Raw genomic sequence first — 22,973 nt, forward strand, 5'->3', positions numbered from 1 at the left:
TTCCTGTTCCAGTTCCGGTTGCTCCTGCCTCTTAGAAGCGGCTGCTTGCTATGCTGCACGTTGTAAGAACCAATCCCCAGTGGACACGCCATTCTGCTGCTGTCCTTCCTGCCTGCTTACCCCATAGAAGTCCTACGAAGCCCAAGATCGGGCCTGAAATTCCAGAAATGACCCATCAGTGTCCATCGGCGTAAATAAATCCGCCTCCAGACCCTGGGTGTCGTCTTGGTCTTCCTGCTCGCCGTTGCAGGACCTTGGCCCACACACCTGACTCATCTGGACCCTTTTCCACCCCGTGATTTTTGCGTGTGTTCTGCCTGGCGCGCAGCTGGCCAGCCCTGGGATTTGATGTGTGTCCTGTCAGAGGTGGGCAGGCCCTCAGGCGAGGCAGGGATTGCCATGAAAGTGAGGCTTCCAGCTGGGCTCATGTGAAGCCTGCGGGCAGCAGGCCATCCCTGCATGGTTTACCTGCACCACCACCATCCACGCCGCCTGTGGACACCGGCCCCATCAGCACTGCGGCTGGACGTTGGCCTATTGGTCCCACAGGAGAGCCGAACAGGCCTCTCTGGACCTGACCCGCGCCCCTGACGCCTGGTGACGCTGAGCCTCTTCTCAAGCACCTGTACCTTAGTCTCCTTACTGGAGGGCTGGGGATGCATTGGGAATCTTTGGTGCCTGCCCCTTTCTGTGGTCTGGATTCATCATGGCAGCAAAGGTGCTCAAGACAGTGATGCTCTGGTTTCTCTCCTCTCAACATTTGCTGACTGTACATGCAGTGGTAATTATTAGCAGTGGCCCACAGCCTTTCAGGATCCACAGCAAACCCAGTGGGAGCCCACTGAAGACCCTGGCCCCTCCGGGTGGTAGACGGAGGCCTAGGACAGCATGGCCATGCTTGTGTCAGGCGGACTGATGTGTTGCGATGGACATCTGCTATCTGCTGGCCACTGACATACACCTGCCTTCACAGGCAGCCTCTCAGGGACCAACCCTCCCCCACCAACCTCAGGATTTGAGGATTATGCAATCCAAGGATAAGCCAATCAGAGCCCTGTGTTTTCTCCAATTATGGTAATAGGCTTGGGGAGAGGTGCCTTGTCCAATCAGAGCCCAGAGATACAGCAATGCTGATGTCCTGGAGAAGCAGGTGGCTTCCTCTCGCTGGCCGCTGGCCGCTGTACCTGTCAGGTCAGGGCCTGTGAGAAGCCACCCTCCAGCCCTGAGCACAGGCTCGTCTGTCCGTGGTTACACCAAGCCAGGGGTGGAGCTACAAGTGGCAGAAGCAGGTACCAGTCCTGTGACACCGTTGGGGCCCCTGGCCATGCTGGGCCTGAGCCAGCCCCAGCTGGGCACCTGAGGATGGGCCAGTCAACCCTCTTTCTTCTCACACTGGTCAAGTGTGGCTTTATCATCCCCCAGGCTCCTGCTGTCAGACAATGGACACTTCTGGAAGGTTCTGCCTCTCTGCTAGTTCCTGAGAGTCTCCTGCCTTTCCTAGGGGTCAGCAGCACAGTGTCCTCATCCACTTCTCAGCCCAGCGGGGGATGCGCTTGAAGGGTGCCCCTGGGATCGACAAATAAAGAAATGGCAGTGACAGCCTGCACAAGGAGAGGTTCCCAGGCGGCGGAAGACAGGAGCACTGTGGGAGGAAATGGGGTTCCCTCGGCTCCCAGCTGGGCTGAGCCTGAGGTGCAGGACCTCCCTGGCACACAGCTCTCAGAGGCAGCCCTGCACCCAGGGGCCCACGGAGCCCTGGCCTGCTAACTTAGGAGGAGGAAGGGAGCGGTGGAGCCCACAGCTGCCCAAAGGCAACTGACCGTCCACTGCCCGCCGCGACTTGGCACTACTGCCACTGCGGGAGGGCTGTGTGTAGGGATGGGGGCTGTGTGGCCCGGGCTGGCATCTGTCTGTGCCTGGCGTCCACACATGCACACACGGCTGGATGGAGGCCCCACAGACACAGGTGAGGACAGCATCAGGATGGAGGGCGACAGGAGACGGAGGGCAGATGGCGAGTTGACACGGTAACAGGGCCCCGCTGCCCGGGCAGATGAGCTTCCTCTTCTCTCTCTGTTACATGTGCTGTGGGTTTGTGGCGTGCGTCCTGACCTCCTCCTCCTCTGCAGAATGGAGCGAGCCCTCTTGTGGGAAAGCGTTTCCTGAGTGGGAAAATCTCCCTGGCTGAGCATCCGCCATGCTTATTCATGCGACAATGGTGGGAGGTGCTTGTCCCTTTGATGGCCATGCTGCCAGTTCCCGAGCAGCCGTGCCCCTCAGGGAGGCTGCAGTGGGTTTCGTCTCCTGCTCAGAGCCTGGTGACCTCCAGATCTCTCTCCATCCTGCCCTGCAGCTCCCTCGGAGGGTCTCCCTTAGCAGCAGGGTGCTTGGGCTGCGCACAGGGAGCGACCTTGGGCCCCACTCCCTGGTGGGTGTGCACCACTGGCCCTAACTTGTCCCTGGGCCCAGGACCTCGCTGTGCCCTTGGAGAGCGGGTTCCCCAAGTCAGTGCCGCATGATGTGTTGCAAATGCCCTGGCTTTCTGTAGGTGACCTGGGGGGGGGGGACACAGGGACTGCGGCGCCCTGGACAGTGGTGGGGCTGCCCCTGTGGCAGCTCCTCCTCCAACTCTGTCCCCTCTTTATTGGCTCCTGTTCCTCCAGGACCCAGGACCCAGTCTCTCCCCGGACCTGACCGTCTGGGGCCTGGCGGTGCCACCCTGCCTCTGCATTGGGGACAAGTGTCATAGCACCCGTTTCCATCTCAGAACAGCTCCGGGCTCTGGTAGCTCACTGCGTGGTGTCTGTGTGAGCCGTGCTGTGGGCGCCATGAATCTGGCGTGGCTGAGTGGCTGCCGTCTCGGGGGCCTCCCGTTTGCTTAGGGTGACCCCGGCGGCCCTCTTTCCCCGGCAGTGCCACCTCCTTCCCTGCCCACGCCTCTCCTTCCTCCTGTGGCCAGGATGCTTGATCCCCACTGCGGCTTTGTGACCCTGTCCCACCACAGCCACCAAACGTGCTTGCACCCATGAGGTCCTGAGGTGACTTCAGGTCCCTCCAAGGACCCAGTCAGCTTCTGCCCCAGCACTGGGCCTGGCCACAGCATACCTGTTCCCACAATCTGGGGCCCAGGTCTGGCCGAGGCCTTGCCTCTTGTCCGCTGCACCTTGGCATCCCCAGGAACCACTGTCATTGGGGCACAGCGACATCGGCACCCCGGGGCTCTGGAGGCCGTGGTGACACAGAGCCTCCCAGGGCCCCGAGGACTTCACCGCCTGCCATCCCCAGGTGCCGGCAGATGGCGTACACCGAGGACCTGCCTCAGGTCTCTGTGGTCTTCATCTTCGTCAACGAGGCCCTGTCCGTCATCCTGCGCTCGGTGCACAGCGTGGTCAACCACACGCCCTCGCGGCTGCTCAAGGAGGTCATCCTGGTGGACGATAACAGCGACAGTGGTGAGTGGGCGGGCAGGGGTCCGCGTGGCAGGGCCGTCCTTTCAGATGTGCACCAGCACACTGAACACTGAGTGTTGTTACGTACCTCCAAAACTCACAGGGGCCCAGATTGAGATGCTGCCCCCCCCCCAAGCACCGAGCGCTGAGCCTGCCCTGCCTGTCGGGTTCTGGGGCCCCTGGGGTGCACTCGGTGTGATGTCAGCAGGCACAGAAAGACCTCAGCCCTGCTCATGCTCCCCTGCGGAATGTGGCACCTCCAGGCCGTGGCCCCGCCCCGCCTGTGTGGCTGTTCTGTCACTCTGTCCCTCTCTCACTGCAAGAGAGGCTTCAGGCCCAGGCTCCTGTCCCCCAGGACACAGGTCGTGTCCTTGGAGAACATTCCGAAGCACTGACTGTGCACTCCGGTATCCGCAGTGGACCTCAAGTTCAGCCTGGACCAGTACGTACGCAGGCGGTACCCAGGGCTGGTCAAGGTGGTGCGCAACAGCCGGCGGGAGGGCCTGATCCGGGCACGGTTGCAGGGCTGGAAGGCGGCCACCGCCCCTGTCGTCGGCTTCTTTGACGCCCACGTGGAGTTCAACACTGGCTGGTGAGCAGACAGCCTCGGCAACCTCTTGGGGTGCTGGCTAGGAGGAAGGCCGGGCAGAGGTGTGGGCTGTGGCCAGCTGGTCCTGGGGTGGGCCCGGCCCAGGAAGAGGCATCACCAGGGCCAGGGACACAGCTCTGCTTCTGGGAGAAACTGGGTCAGGAGCCCACGCCTCCTCCCACTCAAGAGAAATTGGGGGGTGCCCCGGTCGAGGGGCCAGGACAGGAGCTGACAGGGACTCCCGAGGCCTTCCCACTGCCCCGAGGGTCTCTGTGGGGCAACAGAGGGGCCTCCCCAGGCCAAGCTGGCACCTGCTGCCTGGAGGCCGGCTTAGAAGAGTGGACACTGCCCACTCTCAGGCCAGTGCTCCAGGTCTGTCTGCTCCCAATGTGTAGTGTGAGCTGAGGCCCCCACGTGGCCCCGTCCCCAGGGAACAGGGTGCATGGCCATCGTCCCTGTGTGCAGGACAGGCACTATCTCCCCACAGGGCGCAGGGCCGCCAGGTACTGGTTTGCTTAGCGATGTCCTTCCCGTGGCCCTGCCCTGGGGTCCTTGGCTCTCCCCACTCACCTCACACAGCCCTTCTCTGTTCTGAGGCTCAGTGCCCAGCAGGTCCCTGGCAGAGACTCAGGTCTCCTCTGCTCTGGGTCCCTGTGCACTTGCTCTGCTCCCTCCTCCAGCACCCTGTGAGGGGCTCTGCTTCTCCACCACCTCCTCACACTGCATTGGCAGCTGTCCTCGCTGTCTGTCCCCCCGGGGTCACCCATCCTGAGGTGTGGGTTGCACACAGCACAAAAGGACCCAGCAGCCTTTCTGCCCCTCGAATGTGTCACTGGCTTGGTGAGGCCCGGCGTGTGCTCTGAGTTCCGTCTGTGCTGGCGGAGTGTGATTATGAGCCGGCATGGCTAACCTTCAGCACACCGGGAATCCCCGCCCCCAGCTCCGCCCAGCCAGCAGCCCTGGCGTCATCTGCAGGCCCTGCTGGCCGCAGTTACTGGGTCCTCCTGAGGAGCACAGCATCGGAGTCACAGCCTCGCCTATGGCCCCTGTCCCCTCTGCCCACGCTGTCCACCACACTCAGCACACTGGCGCCGTCCTTGTACCGGCTCTCTCCTTCCCTCATCCTGGAAGCAGCACAGCCCACACCCGACACCTGTGTCCCGCTGCACTGCATTCCCCTGTCCCCAAAGCCCTGCACCTCCAGGCTCACACCTGCCCCGCAGCCCCACCCTCCCATGCATCATGGCTCCCAGAGGCAGGAACATTTTTGTCTTTCGGTTCACAGATTATTCCAGTGTGGAGGGCAGCGCATGGTGGGTATGGGTTTTCAGCCAGTGCTTGCAGAGGGCAGGAAGGGGCAGGGACGTGGGCACCCTCAGAGTTGTCCCAGCTAGGAAGGCTGGCCAGGGTCACGTGCCACGAGCCATTTGGGTGTCCGGGGCTGAGCCGGGTCCGGCTCCCTCTCACGCCTGATCCCGCAGGGCCGAGCCCGCGCTGGCGCGGATCCGTGAGGACCGGAGGCGGGTGGTGCTGCCAGCCATCGACAACATCAAGCACAGCACGTTCGAGGTGCAGCAGTACGCCAGCGCCGCGCACGGCTACAACTGGGGGCTGTGGTGCATGTACATCATCCCACCGCAGGACTGGCTGGACCGCGGAGACGAGGCTGCACCCATCAGGTGAGGCTGGCAGGCACGGTGGGCGGCGCTGGGTGGCAGAGGAGGTGGGGTGGGGTGCTCCGGGAGGTGGGGCCGGGACTCGGCAGACGCAGGCCAGGCGCCCCGTCTGACCTGTGGTCTCTGCAAAGCATCTACCTTTATTTAACACCAGCCCCTTTGACTTCAAATGGGAGAGATTAACGTGGACTGCGCAGTGCCGAGTCTGTGAAGCCCCTGGTGTGGGACGTGGGCCCATTTGCCGGGGCAGTGAGGGCTGCAGGTCAGGAGCCCTCTTGCCATCTCTCCATGTGCCTTGGACCCTGCCTCAGAGCCTGCGGGGCTCCTGGAGACGGCCAGCCCTGACTCCCAAGCCCTGGCTAGGTCTCCCTGCCTGCCTCAGCTGGGCCTATCGCAGGCCATGGTGCTGGGGGTATGGGGCACCCCAGGCCCAGAGCAGTGTGATGTCCTCTTACACAGGACCCTTGAGGGGTCCTGAGCAGGCTGGGCACAGTGGGCCGGGCACAGTGGGGACGTCACCAGCCCAGGTCAGTCCTTTTGTGGGTTCTGGAGAGGAGGAATTCGCATCTCCAAGAGGACCTTGCTTGGGAAGTGGTGGCGCTTGGGAGGCCCCTTGCCAGGCGAGCCCTACCTCACCACCAGCAGGGCTAAGTCCTTAAAGCCCCAAAGGCCCAGAGCCAGCGCGGGTGCCTTGGGCAGGAGCCTGCACAGGGCTCCCCAGCTCCCCGGGCTGTGGTGTTTTCCTCTTTTGTGCCTGTGACAGCCCCAGTCAGGGGCACTTGGAGCCTGACCTTGTGTGTGACATTGAGAAGTCAGTGGATTCAGGGCCTGGACGGGACTACAGCCTGGGGAGGCTGGTCGCAGCCCTGTCAGCATTGCACAGAGCCCCCTGAGGATGCAGGAAACAGAGGCACACAGCCAGCCCCTTGGGGAGAAGGCAGCACATGGGGGCATGCTCCTGGCTGCACTGTCAAGGAAGGCCAAAACACGAGGCTCCACGGCCTTGAAAATGACAGCTTGTCAGACGTGGCCCTGCCCAGGCTTCCAGGGACAGGGCGTCATGGCTGTGCATCTGGGCGGGCAGGGGGCCGCCTTCCTCACCGACAGGGTCAGCGCTCCGTCCCGTGTCTCACGTCACCTCCTCAGAGGGCGCCATCACCAGCGAGGATACCGTCAAACGTCAGCGCTGTCTTAGTTACTTTTCTCATTGCTGAGACAAAATGCCAGGCCCTCGGCTAACTGCAGGAAGGCCGGTTCCCGCTCTCGCTTTGCAGAGATTTCCGTTCACAGCTGGGGCTCCCAGGAGGGGCGGCACGGCACAGGCGTCAGGGGAAACGGGAGGACAAACCAAAAGCAGACAAACAGCTAGCGCCAGCGGCCAGCCTTCCTGTGCCCTGCGTCTCTCCCAGGCCACCAGCCTGTGCACAACAGCCAAGGACCGTGGGGCGTCAGACGCCGCCATGGAATGGAGTGCGAGTGTGTGTGCCTCAGTGGATGAGTCAGGCTGCCTCAGTTTCCTCCTTGTCCTCATCATCTGTGTCATTGCCCATGGAGGGTTTGGATGCTGTTCATGCCGGGGAACGGGTGCCAAGGGACAGCAGGACCCGCCTGGGTAGGAGTGGGCAGGAGGCCACAGGGCTGGCGCAGGCCCCATGTTCACGCCTGTCTCCGCCCCAGGACACCCGCCATGATCGGCTGCTCATTCGTGGTGGACCGAGAGTACTTCGGGGACATCGGCCTGCTGGACCCCGGCATGGAGGTGTACGGGGCTGAGAATATCGAGCTGGGCATGCGGGTGAGTGCAGGCGAGACCTGAGGGGCCACCTGGAGCCCCCAGAACAGCCAGGGTGGGAACTCTGGAAGCCTGGCACCTACAGGAACAGGGACAGAGGCACAGGAGTGGTCCCCGCCACCCTGGTGGGCAGAGCCTGGCCCAGGGCTGCACCCAACTGGTGGCCTTGGACAGCATGAGTGTCCACTCCATTTCCCGGCCTCTCCCCATTGCCAGGGCCACGGAGGGACAGGGCCTGGCAGCCCTACCTTCCGCACCCATAGGAGGAGGAGGCGGAGGAGGATGCGGGTCCTCGGTGAAGCTGAAGCCAGGCCTGGTCAGGAGGGGCATGGAGGAAGGAGCTGCAGGGGTGTGGACTGGGGTGGCAGGGCAGAGTGTGCAGGGTGGGCCTGGTGTGGGGTCCGGTCCCCCATGGTGGGGGCTGGAGGCCCTGAGTGGGGGCTCCCCTACCTCCTGCACCAGGGCCGCTCTGTCCCTGGGCTCCTGGGTGATGACAGACTGGGAACAGGTCAGGGAGGCTGGAGGGAGCGCAGGCCGCTTTGCTTTGCGAGAGGCTCGGAGGAGCTGACATCATGTCACCTGGCATGCAGCTGGGCCACTGTCCAGGTTAGCGTCACCGTCACAGCGGGGCCAGTGGGCACAGGGACGGGGTGCAGAGCTCACTGCCCTTGTGGTCCCTGTGACAAGGAAGGGGCTGACATGTGAGCTGTACTCCGCTGGGGGTCTGGCGTGGGTCCGGCTCCCACCAGGCCATGGCCTCTGCCATGAGGTGGTGCCTGCTGGAGGTGACATTGGTCTCCAGGCCACCACGACAACCTGAGGCCGGGACCTGGAGGAGCAGTGATGTGTCCTCTGTTGCCCTAGTGCTGGAAGCCCAGAGTCCGTGGGCCAGGCCAAGACCCGGGTAGAGTGATAGGCTCTGCTCACCCGAGGCTTGGCTATCTCCAGCATGACAGCTGCCCACCTTGGTACTGGGCCCAGAGCAGCAACTTCTCTGAGTAACTTCTGTGTCCTTCTAGTCCCAGAGATAAACCTCCCGCTCCCTTTTTGTGCATGCGTGGAGCCCTCTCCAATCCCAAGACTCCAAAGCCACCCAAGCCTCCACCCCGACCCCAGTAAATCTCTCCGTGTCCAGCTTTGCACAGGCGCCTTCAGATCAGCTGAGGAGGTCGTCTTACCCACCTCCCGAACTCCTCCCCAGCCGGACCTGATAAGTGCTCGCACTGTTGTGCTCTCGCCCGAGGGTGTTTGCATCTCTTTTGCCGCCCTTCCCTGCCCACAGTGAAGGCTTCCTTCTTTCTCTGTCTCTCATCTTGTGCCAAAATCTCCACCACTGCCACCTGTGCCCACGCAGCCGGCCCTGGTGTGTCCTGGCTCGAGCGTACTTTACTTCAGCTGTCCACATCAGTCCTGGTGGAGCGCTGCTTCCCTCTTGCTCTGACTCCTGGGAACCCTAAATGCTTCACCAAACCCTCTGCCAGTGCTGGAGGGGCCAGATGCTGTTGGGGGCTGGGACCTGGTGCTGAAGCCCGGATGCCTGGGCCGCAGAGCCCCCCCAGTCCTCTGCTTGTGCCCACCTCATCCCCGCCTCCCTTGCTTCCTTTTGGCAAATCTGGGCGCACCTGACGCCTGGTGCAGCCTCGCCGCCGCGCTCACATATTGATGGGTTCCCAGCCACCCTGCTGGCCCAGCAGCGCTGTTGTCTTCATCCTGGTCTTGTACTGCCCCAAGTGCTCGAGGCACCCCTGGTTCCCCCTCCCGGCGAAGGGCTCCACGTGAAGCCCTTCGTGACAGCCTTCTCGGGCCCACAGGGCTCTGGTTTGGAATGTTGGCGCTCCTGTGCTGTCCCTGCGTGGCCTTTCCCACTAGTGGCTTCGTAGCTACCTCTTGCGTAGTCTCACCCTTGCCACCGGGATGCACCCACTCCAGTGTGGGACCTGTGTGACATCTTGGGGTGCTGCATCTGCGTGGAGCGCAGCTGGCTGTGGCCCCAGGACACACATCCCCATCCATCAGTGGAGAGGCCATGGGGGAGGCCCCAGGTGCTCGAGCCCAGTGGCCGTCAGCAGGCCCACCAGGCCCCGTGTCCTCCAGATCCCCGTGAGGGTGAGGGTGGCCTGGCCCTGGCCCCTCAAGCCCCACACCGGGTGGCAAGGCGGGAGCTGCTCTGAGCTCCATCCTTGGGGACTGATCTGCCCATGCTCCTCGTGGGTGCAGAGCCTCGCACCTCACCCTCAGCCACTCTGTCCCCAGGAAGGGGCTCTGCCAGCGGGATCAGCAGGACTCAAGTCAGCAGGCTCGAAGCAGCACAGTCAGTAACCCTACTGCAGAGGGCAGCTCAGGGTCAGGGATGCCGCAGTCCGGAGAGGGCTGACCAGGCTGCATCCTGTCTCACACTTGCTGAGGGCTTCATCGGTGATCCAGTCCCCAAGCCCAGACCATGGCTGCGTGCAGCCTGGGCTCTACCAGGCCAGGGAATGTTCCAGAACCCCATCCATCCCAGCAGGCCAAGGGATGCTCTGGGACCCTGGCAGGCTGCCAGGCCCAAGACGAGTACCCACGTGACTATATCTGTGAGTGGCTAGTTAGACCCTCTGTCTGGGACAGTCACCAGCCTGGCACTGAGGAGGCCAATAGGGCCTGGGCCTGGGACACAAGGTGGCGGCCTGCAGGAGAGGCTGCGGCCCCTGGATGAGGCGGGGTCCCTGTGTCTCACGCACCACCCAAAGCTTTCGACCCCCTCGTCCACACCCGTCCGTCCCTCACAGTGGCCTTGAGCCACCCCTGCCTGGGTCAGCAAGTGTCTAGCCCTGCAGCCAAGACAGCATGACAGTCCAGAGTGCCTCGGCTGCAGCTGTGGGTGCAGTGGAGCCGTGAGGCTCCCGGTATTGGCTTGCACCCGCCCTTCCAAAAGCAGAGGGGTGGAGGAAGGAAGCAGGAGTCAACCACCACGTCCCCCAAATTGAGGGGCTCAGCCTCTGCATTGGGTCAATTGGTGACCCCCAAAGATATGTCCACCCAGTGCCTGTGCGTGTGGCCTTTGTGAAAGAGTCTATGCAGTGTGGTTACAGTGAGGATCTGAGGCCTTCTGGGACTACGACGATGGGCCAAAACCCAATGACGAATGTCCTTCAAAAGGTGACAGAGGGGAATTGGACTAAGACACAAAGGAACGCCGCGGGCCTCAGACCTGGGTCAGGTGGCAGCTCTGTCCTCTGCAGTCTTGTGCAGCTGACACAGGAGCGGAGAGATGGATGAATAGGTGGATGGGTGGATGGGTGGATGGATGGGGGGTGGATGGATGGGTGGATGGATGGGTGGGTGGGTGGATGGATGGGTGGATGGATGGGTGGATACATGGATGGATGGATAGATGGGTGGATGAATGGGTGGGTGGATGGGTGGATGAATGGGTGGGTGGATGGGTGGATGGTTGGACGGGTGGATGGATGGTTGGACGGGTGGATGGATGGATGGACGGGTGGGTGGATGGATGGATGGGTGGGTGGATGGGTGGATGGGTGGATGGATGGGGGGTGGTTGGATGGGTGGATGGATGGATGGGTGGATGGATGGGGGGTGGTTGGATGGGTGGATGGATGGGTGGATGGATGGGTGGATGGATGTGGGTGGTGTGGCTGGCTGGCTGGCTGGATGTGTGCCTGCACTGGCTCTTATAGACAAGATGGATTGGTACAGGATGGTATTGGTCAGAACTCCCCAGAGAATCAGACTCCTAGACATGGACATAGATACAGATAAGCACACAGCTGTAGGTGGGTACAGACAGACAACACACACAGATGTAAGGAATTGGCTCCCATCACCGTAGAACCCAGGAAACCCCAAGATCCACTGCTGACAAGTGGGGGTTCTCGGGGAGCTGGTGGTTGTGGTTCTGGTCCGAGTGCATTCTGGGGCAGGAGTGGACACTGTCCAGCCTGCAGGGACAGGATAAGAGTGGTTGGAAGGAAACAGCCAGGGGGGCCGTGTGGGAGACGGGACACAGGTGGGGGCTGTGGGCAGGGCCTGGGGCTCTTTTGGGGCACCAGCTGTTGAACCTCAGCTTGGCTGAGCTCCCATAGGTCCTGGGGCCACTGACTCAGCAAGTGGACCCTGGTGCTTGGCCACGGGCTCCCTGCGCAGCGCTGTAGACAGTGGATGGGTGGATGGATGGGTGGGTGGATGGATGGATGGGGGCCGGCGCTCACAGCCCCGCCTTGCAGGTGTGGCAGTGTGGCGGCAGTATGGAGGTGCTGCCTTGCTCCCGTGTGGCCCACATCGAGCGTACCAGGAAGCCCTACAACAACGACATCGATTACTACGCCAAGCGAAACGCGCTACGGGCCGCCGAGGTGTGGATGGATGAGTTCAAGTCCCACGTGTACATGGCCTGGAACATCCCCATGACTGTAAGCCAGGCCTGGTGCGCTCAGCAGCCAGGGGGCGGCGGGGGGGGGGGGGGCATGTCTGGAAAGAAGAGGCTCCTCACACAGGCCAGGAGGTTGGGGGTGTTGCCTCTAACCTCCTCAGTGGGCTCCTTTCCTGGGTCACAAGTGACTGCCAGGTATTGGAAGTGAGGGATTGAGCTGTGTATGTAGCACACACTTGTAATCCCAGGGCCCTGGAAGGCTGAGGCAGGAGGGTTCCAAGTTTAAACCCAGCCTGGGAAACTTAGGGGCTCAGTAAAACCCTGCCTCGGGATTTTAAAGGGGCTGGCAACGTGGCTCCATGTGAAGGCCCTGGGCTCAGTCCCCACAGCAGTGCTGAGGAAGGGGGCTGCTGCCTGGCCTAGCCTAGGGTATCTACTATGCAGGGGCTTCCTATCCCCCGGCAGGGAATCAGAACAGGCACATAGATGTGAGCCGGAAGGAAACTGGTCTGCACAACGGTCGGTGTGGCAATGTCCCTCGAAGACTGGGGGGAGGACACCACACAGCTGAGTGTGGGATGTAGTGTGCACAGCTCTGCCCAGCCCCATTGGCCCAGAGGGAGGAGGCCTTTGCCACTCACATCCCATGATCCAAGGACTCATGAAAGCCCCCATTCAATTAATCCACAAACAGGGCAACCACCGGGGTCGCCCTTGGCCTGTAAGTGAGGCACAGCGGGGCCAACCTGAGAGCGCACAAAGTGACGGGGCTCAGACCCAGAGAGCCCAGCGCTCACCAGCAGGGCCACACTCCGGGCCTTCCAGAGCTGGGCAGGGCAGGGCCGGGCACTGGGGCTCCTTGGGCTGGGGGCGTGGGGCCCCCACTCCCCTCCTGCTGTTTCTGCTGCAGAACCCGGGGGTGGACTTCGGGGACGTGTCCGAGAGGCTGGCCCTGCGCCAGAGGCTGAAGTGCCGCAGCTTTCGCTGGTACCTGGAGAACGTGTACCCCGAGATGAGGGTCTACAACAACACGCTCACGTACGGAGAGGTACCGCCTGCCACAGGGCCCTCACGCAGCACACGTGGGTGCCACACAGAGGACATGGGCATGGCCACCCACCACATGGCCCACACGCACACATGTGCCTTAGAAGCATGCACAAGAACAGATGCATACACATGTACACTGGTATGTACAGGCACATGTGATGCAGCTAGACAGGTTTACATGCTTCTTTTTGGACACACACCCACATGTATGTGCATGAATTGCATGGATTGCATGTGTGTACACGCATGTGTGTTCCAGTGCACACAGGCATGCAGTGTACTCACATCCTGTGTGCACACAAACACATCCACATGCATGAGCACGCACCATCATGTGTGCTTATGTCTGTGCGTGCACATTGGGCACCTGCGTGTCCATGCTGGCAGACCCCACTTACAATGTGCACACATGTGTGGACACAGGTTTCCACACAAGGGAGGGCATGAGCCTGTCACACGTGGGGAAGTGAGTGCACACTGACACAGGTGCACACGGATGGAGGGGCACGCGTTCACACACGTGCACCAAGATACATTTCACCTCTGCCTGAACCCTGTGCATGAATGAACACACCCAGCCATCATCCTGACGTGTGTGCACCCTCGCACACAACCATGTTGGTGACCCACGGTGCACACACATGCACAGGCAGCCAGTGTCCCTACTGGTACTCAGTGAGGGGTCACAGACTGTCACATTGGGCCCAGGGCAGTGTCCCTGTCCTCCTGCAGCTGTGCAGGCGCCGAGCAGCAGAGATGGGGATGGCAGGCTGCCGCCCTCTCAGCACCGAGCAGCCCAGCTTTTGTGCAGAAGCCACGTCTGCCTGGCCAGCACAGGGAAAGGGACGCAGGTGCAGATCTCGCTGCCATCCCTACCTGGGCTCCAGGCCCCAGGTTCTGAGTGTGGGCAAAGGCCCTGTGTGTGGTGGGGCGGGGCTGCTGCCTGGCCTCTTCTGCCTCTGCCCTTCCCCAACCGTCTGCAGCATCCCCACGCTGCCCAGGCCACGTGGCTCTCCCCACCCATGCTCCGTGGTCTGAGATGCAGCCGCCCCAGCCGTGCCCAATATGGAGCCAGTGGCCCCCAAGGAGGCAGCCAGTGCCCGCCCACCCCCTGTGTCCATGCCCAGCAAGGCCCAGCTGGGGCAGCCTGGGCTGACATAGCACTGCCTCTGCCTCTGGGCGGGTGCCCTGTGGTCATGAGTGGGGATGTCAGAGCTTATGACAGCCCACGCTGTCCACCATGGCCCGAATTCCCACGGGCGTTACCTGCCAGGGCCTGGTGGGTTTCCCCACTCACCCACAGCCACAAGGGCCCTTCCCCAGCCCACCCACCTCCCTGTCTTGATGGGCCCCATCCCCAGGCACTGGGTTCACATCCAGGGACCTCCTGGGTGATCTGGTCACTCTGGTCACAGGTGAGAAACAGCAAAGCCAGTGGCTACTGCTTGGACCAGGGGGCAGAAGATGATGACCGGGCCATCCTGTACCCATGCCACGGCATGTCCTCCCAGGTCAGGAGCTCCCTAGGTGCCCTTGGAGGCAGCTGACACAGGGAATGGAGGGCAAGGCCTTGGGTCACACAGGTCTCAGCAAATGGGGTGTGGTGTACATGCCTGTAATCCCAGTACTCGGGAGGCTGAGGCAGGAGGATCACTGTGAGTTCAAGGCCAGCCTGGGCTACATAAGTAAGTTCAAGGCCAGCCTGAACTGCATAGCAAGACCCTGTCTCAATACAAACAAACAAGTCCCCTGTCCCCTGCCTGGGTCCCTGAGTCAGGTCAGCCCCTGGGCATCCTGTGGATGGATAGGAGTGCAGGGTGTGGCCGTGGTGTGGCTGTGTCTGAGTACACAGCTGTCTCCACGTGGCCGCCCCCTGGTGTCCCCCTTGGCTCTCACTCCACCCTGGGTCACGTGGACACTGGACTGGACAGACATCTGTGAGGTCCAGGGCGGCCGAGGACCAGGGCCTGTTCGTAGCATGGTGGCCCTGGCACGGTAGTGGGTCCTGGTTGCACCGCTGAGTCCTGACGTTCAGTCCCGAGGTTCCACCTGCCACACCCACCATTCAGTCCTTGCATGTGACGTCCACGTCCTGGGGCTTTGTCTCCGGCACCTGTGGCCAGGACTGTGGGCACAGGGCTTGGGGTCTGGATTGCTTGGGCCTTGGTGTCTCCTCTCCTCCCTAGGCCTTGCCACCCTGCCCTGCCCTGCCCTGCCCGCTGTCCTCCCCCAGGGGTGGGGCTGCATCCCATGTCCCCCTAGGGCCCCCGCCACTCAAGGCTGCTGTCTCCCCAGCTCGTGCGGTACAGCGCGGATGGCCTCCTGCAGCTGGGCCCGCTGGGCTCCACCGCCTTCCTGCCCGACTCAAAGTGTCTGGTAGATGATGGCCGGGGCCGTACGCCCGCCCTGCGGAGGTGTGAGGATGTGGTGCGGCCAGCACAGCGGCTCTGGGACTTCACGCAGGTCGGCAGGGCCCCGACAGGGTGAGGGATGGGCCGGATCAGGGCAGGCAGGATTCGGGGTGACTCCAGGCAACTTCCGGCCTGGCCACAGGAGATAGATGCCCGAGCTGGCCCACTGATCCCCTAAAGGAGCCGCCCCTGTCCTCGCCCACCCAGTCCAGCCAGGCAGTGGGCTCCTCCCCAGCATCCCCCACCCCCATCTGTCCTTCCTCAGGGCCCCAGTGCTCAGTCACCTGTCCTGCTCAATGATGTCCAGGAGTCCTAGCATCCCAGGGCCATAGGAGTCTGAGGCCTGGGCGTGGGTTAGTGGTGGGTGGCAAGGACCAGCAAGGGACCTGTGGAGACTGCTCTGGGGTCACCAGGCAGGGACCAGGTTCACCAGTGTCCTGGGGGTGAGGGAACCAAGGACCTGGACATGTTCCTGATGCCTCTTCAATCCCTGAGAGCAGGCAGCAGAGTAGGCATGGCTGTCAGGGGATGCGGGACAGAGATAAGATGAGAGGACCTGGGTCCTGGGCCATGCAGGGGCCGGCCTGAGGTCTCCATAGTGGCCATGCAGGGTTTACCCCCCCCCCCACATGCCCTCAGGAAGGGCCCTGGGTCCCAAGCTGACTCAGTTTCTCCATTCAGGGTGGCCCCATTGTGAGCCGGGACACAGGCCGCTGCCTGGAGGTGGAGGTGTCCAAAGACGCCAACTTCGGGCTGCGTCTGGTGGTGCAGCGGTGCTCAGGGCAGAAGTGGACCATCCGGAACTGGGTCAAACACGGGCGGCACTGACCTCGCCCGCAATCCTCTTGCCCCACAGACCCTCGGGGCTGGGCCCCGACTCAGCGCATGGTCACCGCGCCAGGGGTACAAACCCCAGGGACTGGCAGTGCTGCCAGGGGCCTCCAGGGACGGCGATCGCGATGCCAAACACGTGCCTTTCCCGTGGTGTCCCCGACGGGCTGCGTGACAGCACCTTCCTGCATGTGCTAAGCCCTGTACCTAGCCCACGGGGACAGCACCCAGCTGGCCGAGGATGAGGACAAGGACGAGGGTGGCCCTGCAGCCATGCACCATGCTCCCACCCTGAAGGAGCAGACAAGGAACCCCCTGGCGCCCTGCCACCTGCCCAGCCCATCAGTGGCGCCTGTGGCCTAGTAGCACAGAGAGGGGAAAGAGCCCCCTCTGTGCCCCAGAAACCCAAAGCTGTGTTGTGGAGGCGCCAACCAGGCCGTGGCCAGAAAGCCATGGACAAGACCTGTGCCTGCTGGGCTGGGGGCTGCCTGGGAGTGCCTGCCGGGCCGGAGTCAGGGACAGCTGCTGGCCAGGGGTCCCAGCTCTGCCCCCACCCTCAGCCCTGGCTCCGGCTCTTGTTGCTTTCCTCGGCACAGGAGGTCAGGGAAGGATGTCCAGCCCCTTGCCTGTTTTTTAAATAAAGTTTTATTGGCACACGGCCCCTATGGCTCAATGTCATCCAGTGCTGCTTCATGGTGGCAGGTACATTTGTGCAGTTTCCAGGACCAGAGACACCTCCTCTCTGGCCTTCTAGAGAAATGCAGGCCCTGTGCCGTCCAGGTGCCAGCTCTGTGTCCCTGTCCCCATCCGGCAGTGGGGGGCCTTGCCACCCAGGGGTCAGGATGCAGGGTCAGGAGGCTGTAACACCTGGAAAGGGGCGGGGCCAGTATGGCCCATCCGCCCGTCCTGGGCCGTGCCGCCTTCCCCTGCCCTGGGTGGTCAGGGTGCTCATGACTGTCCCTTCGAAATCCCCTGGCTCTCCCCAGCCCTGGACCCTGTGCCCTCGGCTTTGCCTCCCCATCTCCACGAGAGACAGGGACCCCAGTCCTCCAGCCTCCGCAGGGCTTCTGCCAGCCTAGGCCCAGGGGAGTCCTTCAGATCACCCCAAAACATTTGGCGGCCAGCATGCCCCCAGAGCTGTTGCGAGCCCAGGGCCAGCTCCAGAGGCCGCATCACATGGAGTCCTCAGTGTGGTACCCTGCATGGGTCCCTGGCCCCAGGGGCGCCTGCGGCCCAGGGTGGGTCCTGCTCTGAACAGGGCCACCAGGATGGGTTATGCAGGAATAGACTCAGGAAAAGGGGTGGGAAGGTCCGAGGGAAGAGAAGGGGGCTGGGGCACCACTGCAACTCCAGAACCACAGTGCAGGGGTGGCTGGGGCTGGGAGGGAACCGCTGGGCCTCGGGGTCTCACCAAGCCGGGTCCTAAGCGTTCCCTGCCTGCCTGCCCAGTCAGTCGGTGTGTCCCTTTAAACCACAGCGTGTTTTACATGGCAAAGGGAAAAAAAAACCTAACTGGCTCCCATCGATGTCTTTCATCAATTCAACTGTAAATTGGCTTTGGAGTGAGCACAGAAAATCCACATCATTTATGTAAACCAGCCCAATCATAGCCAGACCTCAGGGCCAGCCGGAGCAGCTCAGGCAGGACGGGGGCGCAGCCCTGAGGCAGGGCCTTTCTGCCCTGGACGCTGGTGCCATGATCCCGCGCTGTCTTCACCTGCAGCCACACTGTCTGCAGCGGGGCCCATGGAAAGTGCACCTGGGGTCTACTGAGGACCCACTGGGGACCTGCAGGGCCTCCTGCAAGGCCCCAATCCTGCAACAAGGGAAGAGGCAACCCCAGGGTGCCGGGCGGGGGCTGTGGGGGTAGCACCGGCACCCAGAGCTGCAGGGAGAGGGTGCTGAATTCCTGCTTCCTTGCCCAGAAGGACAATGTGTGTGGTGGCCCATGCTTGTGGTCCAGAACTTGGGAGGCTGAGGCAGGAGGGTGGCTGGGAGTTCAAGCCAGCCTGAGCTACATAGTGAGTTCAAAGCCACCCTGACTACATAGTAAGACTCTACCTCAGAAATCAGGAACAAAACAAAAAGCAACAACAAAAACAGGAGGAGGATGGATACTTGCTGTAGTCTTCTGGGGGGGGGGGCAGAACCAGAATTGCCACTGCTTTTGAGACAGGGTCTTACTACGTATGTAAACAGGGCTGGCCTTGAACTCACAGAGATCCTCCTGCCTCAGCCTACTTGGTGCTGGAATCATAGACATGTGACACACGCCCAGTGACAGTTTCTGAATGGTACGCAGGAATCTCCCTCAGAGAACAAGTGTGTTTTGCCTGCCACCACTTGCAACTCGAACCCTGGTGAGCACTGTCCCTGTGGCTAGATAGGCTGGACTCTGTCCTGCAGTGGGCCTGGCAGAGGGGTGATCCTGGAGGTGATGTGGACCTGCAGACCAGGGACGGGCATAGTCAGGAGTTCAGTGAGGCGGGAAGGGAAGGGGCTGTGCAGAGCTGGGGCTGTCCCAAGGGAGGCCCTGCAGCACCAAGGCCAGAGCAGGCAGGGACCTGGCCGATGGGTTTCAGGGGGGCAGGGCGGGTGAGCGGTACTGTGTATCTGCTGGTGCCAAACTGTGAAGCTGCCACAGGGCCAAGCCACTTCCAGGCTCCCTGGTCTCAGGACAGCACAGCTGGTGGCCAGAGGGGTCAGGATGCACTGACTGAGCCCTACTGTGTGCTGGCCCCGTCTACACAGCCCAAGACCACAGCCTCTGTCCCATTGGAGGGTCACCTGCCCAGCACGTTCCTGGTACTGCAAATATTGTGTCATCATCTGACCACCAGAAGCAGCATTGTCACTGCTAAGCTTGGGGTCAGTGGCTCTCAGGCCCGGGAGAAGGGGGTGCCCAGAGGGCTGGGCCTCACCACTAGGCATCAGCCCCCCTGAGTGCTGGGACCATAGGGCTGCACCCCCATGTCCAGCTGGACTTTTGGCGGGCACGATCCAGGACAGTAAAGAAAGCCCCTAGAGACGGGCAAGGTGCTGCAGCATCACCAGAGCGGAACAGGGCTGCGTCCTCGGCGACAGACAGCCCTCCCCCTGCACGCAGCACGGGACACTGAGCGAGAAGACAGAGTACACTGCGCGAGGGATGGGGCCCTGGTGTCCACACAGTGGACCCGTATCAGCCCCAGGCTTGGAGCTGAAGCCACCAAGACCCACAAACCGGGGGCGGGAGGAGGGTGTGGCAAACCCCAAATGAACAGCCCTGTAGCTCCGGCCCTGCAAAGCGGGGAACCAGCAGCTAGACAAACTCGAAGCAGCAGGTGGTGGGGAAACCTCGGGACGGGAGTCTGAGGAATTGCAGGTGCAACCCTTGCAAGGACGGTCTGACCGGGAAGCAAGCAGGAGACGTTCGGTCAACCAGGGGCAGACCAGGTCCCAGCCTGACCTGAACAGCCGATACCCTCGAGCCCCTGAGCAGACAGTTCGCAACCACGAAACTCTTGAGCAAGGAAGCTCCGGGCCCACAGGGCTTGGACCTTCTACCAGACGCTTAAGAAGACACCAGTTCCAGGCAGTCTCTCCAACAATAAAGCAGGAACTTCCCGACTCATTTCATGACCCTAGTTATGTCTAGATATCCAAGTCAAAAACAGGCCAATATCTCTTACAGACATAGATGCAACTTCCTTAGCAAAATATCCTTAGCAGTGTGAGAAACCCCAATAGGCTGTTCCCGGGGATGCTCATGTTCAAACTGCATAACCCACGGCACTGGCACACCAGAGAAAAAACCCTGAAGCATCGATCACTGGGGAAAAGGATAAAAGCTGGTCTTCACCACGTAAGCCGCTGGGGTGCGGAGACTCCAGAGACTGAGGCTGGGGGACAGCGCAGACTTTACCTACCCACTGCAGGCATTGGGGGATTGGCAGCTGCTCTCTGAGGGGAGGCTAAGTATCTATAAGGTTAGGGCTGGGGTCACAGTTTCAAAGGATGCAGGTGAAGGGTTTGAAGTTAAAACAGCATGGTGCAGAGGGGACTGGGGCCAGGAGGCCTTGGGTCTGGCCCCCCATCAGTAGCAGCAGGTGATGTGCACACCCTGGGTATTGGGGCAGCCCTGCCCATGCCACAGACCGCCTCGGAGGGATCCTGGCCAGGTTGTCCTGTGACCAGGGAGGAGCAGCGATCAGGGGCCACAGGCCCTATCACCTGCCGTGCTGTCCTGTCTTTCACTGCAACTGGTGTCCCTGAGTGGCCGTGTGGCCTGCAGTCCACCCCGGCAGGGAAGGGCAAGGCCCCTATGGTGATACCCACTGCTTAGGCCACCCACTCAGTCAGTTCCAAGGTGCCGCGTGGCTCCATGTCTCTCAGGGCCCAGTGTGGAAGAGGAAGCATCTCCAGCCAGACCCTTCATCCCAACTTCAGTCAGAATGGTCTCTGCAGTAGGGGTGGACCTGGCTCTGCCTGGACACTTACGGGCAGTGAGACTTTGGGCAAGTGTCTCTCCCTTGCTGCCTCAGTTTCCCCCCACACAGTGGGTGCTCGTACTGCCCCTCCCTCCAAGGCTAGCTGTGAACATCAGTGCCGGCCTCCTGCACAGTACCAGTGCTGCAGGCCGTGGTCACCTGTCTGCTGCTGCCCCTTCCCGTTGACCATAGGTTCCTCTCATTGGGGTTTCCTGGGGTCTCCTGACGTTTCCCAGCTACGGCTGGTCTCAGAGCACAGGATGGTGAGGGCTAGTGCACTGCAGCCTATGGCAGTCCCAGAAGTGGGATGTGGGTGAGGGTGCTTCATTCCGGCTTTGGGCCAGACAGAGAGGCAGCAATGCCATGGGGTACACGGAGGGGGTGCAGACCCACAGCGGCAGGGGCCCTGGAGACGAGGGAGCAGCACAGGTGCCCGACAGAAAACCTCACAAAGCAAGTCTCACGACCAAGCACCCTATGAAAAACAGACGAGACCCAGGGAGCAATGGCTGTGTGAGGGGCCTGCGTCAGGGAGGGGGGCTGCGCCCAGGCACGAGACTGGGGGCACTCCAGGCTGCCAAGGGGTGTGGGCAGGCAGAGGGCACAGCCAGCCCATAGGACGCAACGTGGCTCAGGGTGCTCACTGCCGGACACTGACACCATGACAGCCAGTGGCTGGGATTCAGTGCCCAGTGCAGAGCAGACTGGAGGGCATGAGGTGGCAGTGGCATAGGCCATAATCTCCTGCACCCTGGCCACTGCCACAGGGACACAGCTGTAGTTAAGGTCATCACAGCTAGTAATTGTGGGGTGATGTCAGCAACTGGGGTGAGTCACTTAGCAGTCACCATTGTGACTCTGGAGTAAATGCATTTTATATTAAGGAGTGATTCATTTTAAACGAGAAAGCAGGTGGTACAGGTCTCTGCTGGGGCTGTGGGTGGCAGTGTCTGCATGGCCCCACCCCTGACCTCTGACAGGGTCCCCTAGACTCGGAGTCACCCGTGGGAAGCCGGGAGCCGCAGGTCCCAGCTGACCACCCTAGCTTGCTGTGTCCCGTCCCACCTGGTAGTGACCTCCCGCTCCCACAGGGCCATCAGCTTGACTCCCTCTCTGTCCCCACGACACAAGCCAGGATTCCTGGGCAGCCTCCTGACTTACAGTAAGGGTAAGTCAGGGTCTCCGATGTCAGGCAAGTGGGGCTTGGAGGGAGACCTGTCTACATTTCAGAGTCGGCAGGAGATACCACATCCTCCCCCAGGCACATAGCATGTGGGGCAGAGGCCATGGTCATGGGCGGGCAGCCACTGGACACTGGCGGAGCCAGGAGCAGGTATGCGCCAAGGGTCACTGCAGATGGGGAATGGGGAGGTTGCCCTGGCAGACTTTGGGTTTAATCACCAGGTTCTGGCCAGAGCCAGGGAGGGAGATGTGACCCAGTAGAGGTTAGAGGTCAGGGGTTGCCAGGCAGCTGACGGAAGGACGGAGGCTGTGCTGGGACAGGACGTGACCTGAGTGGCACAGCAACCAGGTGAGGGCCATGGTGAAGTTCGTCTCTGCAGCTGGGCATGGTGGCACATGCCTGTAATCCCAGCACTCAGGAGGCTGAGGCAGGAGGGTCACTGCAAGTTTGAGACCAACCTGGGCTACAAAGTTTAAGGCCTGCTTGAACTTCACAGTGAGACCCTGTCTCAAAAACCAAAACAAACGAAGAAGTGGAAAAAAGCAACAGGTCATTTCTGCCCTGGGAGAGCCACTCTGGGCAAGGGCTTCTGTGAGGAGGACACAGAACAAAGGTCAGGTGGGGGACAGGAGGCTGTGCAGGCAGCTGAGCATCCCCTCAATCCCCCACCTGCTCTGTGGGTGCAGCGACCCAATGGCGAGCCCAAGGGCTCCTGGGAATTGTTGCCATTCTTGGCATCCACAGATAGAGCTGAGCAGGGTGCTCAGGTGTAGCTAGAACAAGGTTTCCAAAAGGGGAAGAGGAGGAGGAGGGCTCCTCAGGGGCTGTGGGCAGGGCTGCGCCTCTGAAGGCCAAGGTTTGGTGAGCGCCCACAGCTGGGGACCGGGGCAGGTGTGGCCCAGTGGCATCTGGCTCAGCCCGAGCGCCAGTGGGTGCTCTGCCCATGGGAGGATGTAGAGGACACATCACTGTGTCCAAGGCCTTCGGGGACCCAATCCATGGGATGCAGGCCAGGGCACTGCCCTGCCAGGCTTCGGGGGTCTCAAGGGGTGGGTGACACTAAGCACTGGGTCCCTCCTATTCTCAGCCTCTATCTCTGCTCCGGCTCCTGGCTGCTCCTGGACCCTTGCAGGGCAGCACCCTCCCTGGGG

The 22,973-nt window shown here is 61.8% G+C and overlaps 1 protein-coding gene across 1 annotated transcript in view; it reads left to right on the forward strand.

Moving 5' to 3' along the window:
• Positions 1–16,829, forward strand: part of Galnt9 (polypeptide N-acetylgalactosaminyltransferase 9) — a 39,009-nt gene extending 22,180 nt beyond the window's left edge. Inside the window, exons 3-11 of the mRNA XM_003461161.4 lie at positions 3,286–3,452; positions 3,867–4,041; positions 5,520–5,717; positions 7,392–7,509; positions 11,733–11,918; positions 12,789–12,926; positions 14,344–14,439; positions 15,224–15,391; positions 16,021–16,829. Of these exons, the coding sequence (XP_003461209.2) occupies positions 3,286–3,452; positions 3,867–4,041; positions 5,520–5,717; positions 7,392–7,509; positions 11,733–11,918; positions 12,789–12,926; positions 14,344–14,439; positions 15,224–15,391; positions 16,021–16,167 (1,393 nt within the window). The 3' untranslated portion in view covers positions 16,168–16,829. The remainder of the gene's footprint in view (positions 1–3,285; positions 3,453–3,866; positions 4,042–5,519; positions 5,718–7,391; positions 7,510–11,732; positions 11,919–12,788; positions 12,927–14,343; positions 14,440–15,223; positions 15,392–16,020) is intronic.
• Positions 16,830–22,973: the final 6,144 nt, after the last annotated feature.

This window comes from Cavia porcellus, unplaced genomic scaffold (genome assembly GCF_034190915.1).
Source record: "Cavia porcellus strain 051 isolate PalLab524CR breed Dunkin Hartley unplaced genomic scaffold, mCavPor4.1 scaffold_16, whole genome shotgun sequence".
Taxonomy (NCBI): Eukaryota; Metazoa; Chordata; class Mammalia; order Rodentia; family Caviidae; genus Cavia; species Cavia porcellus.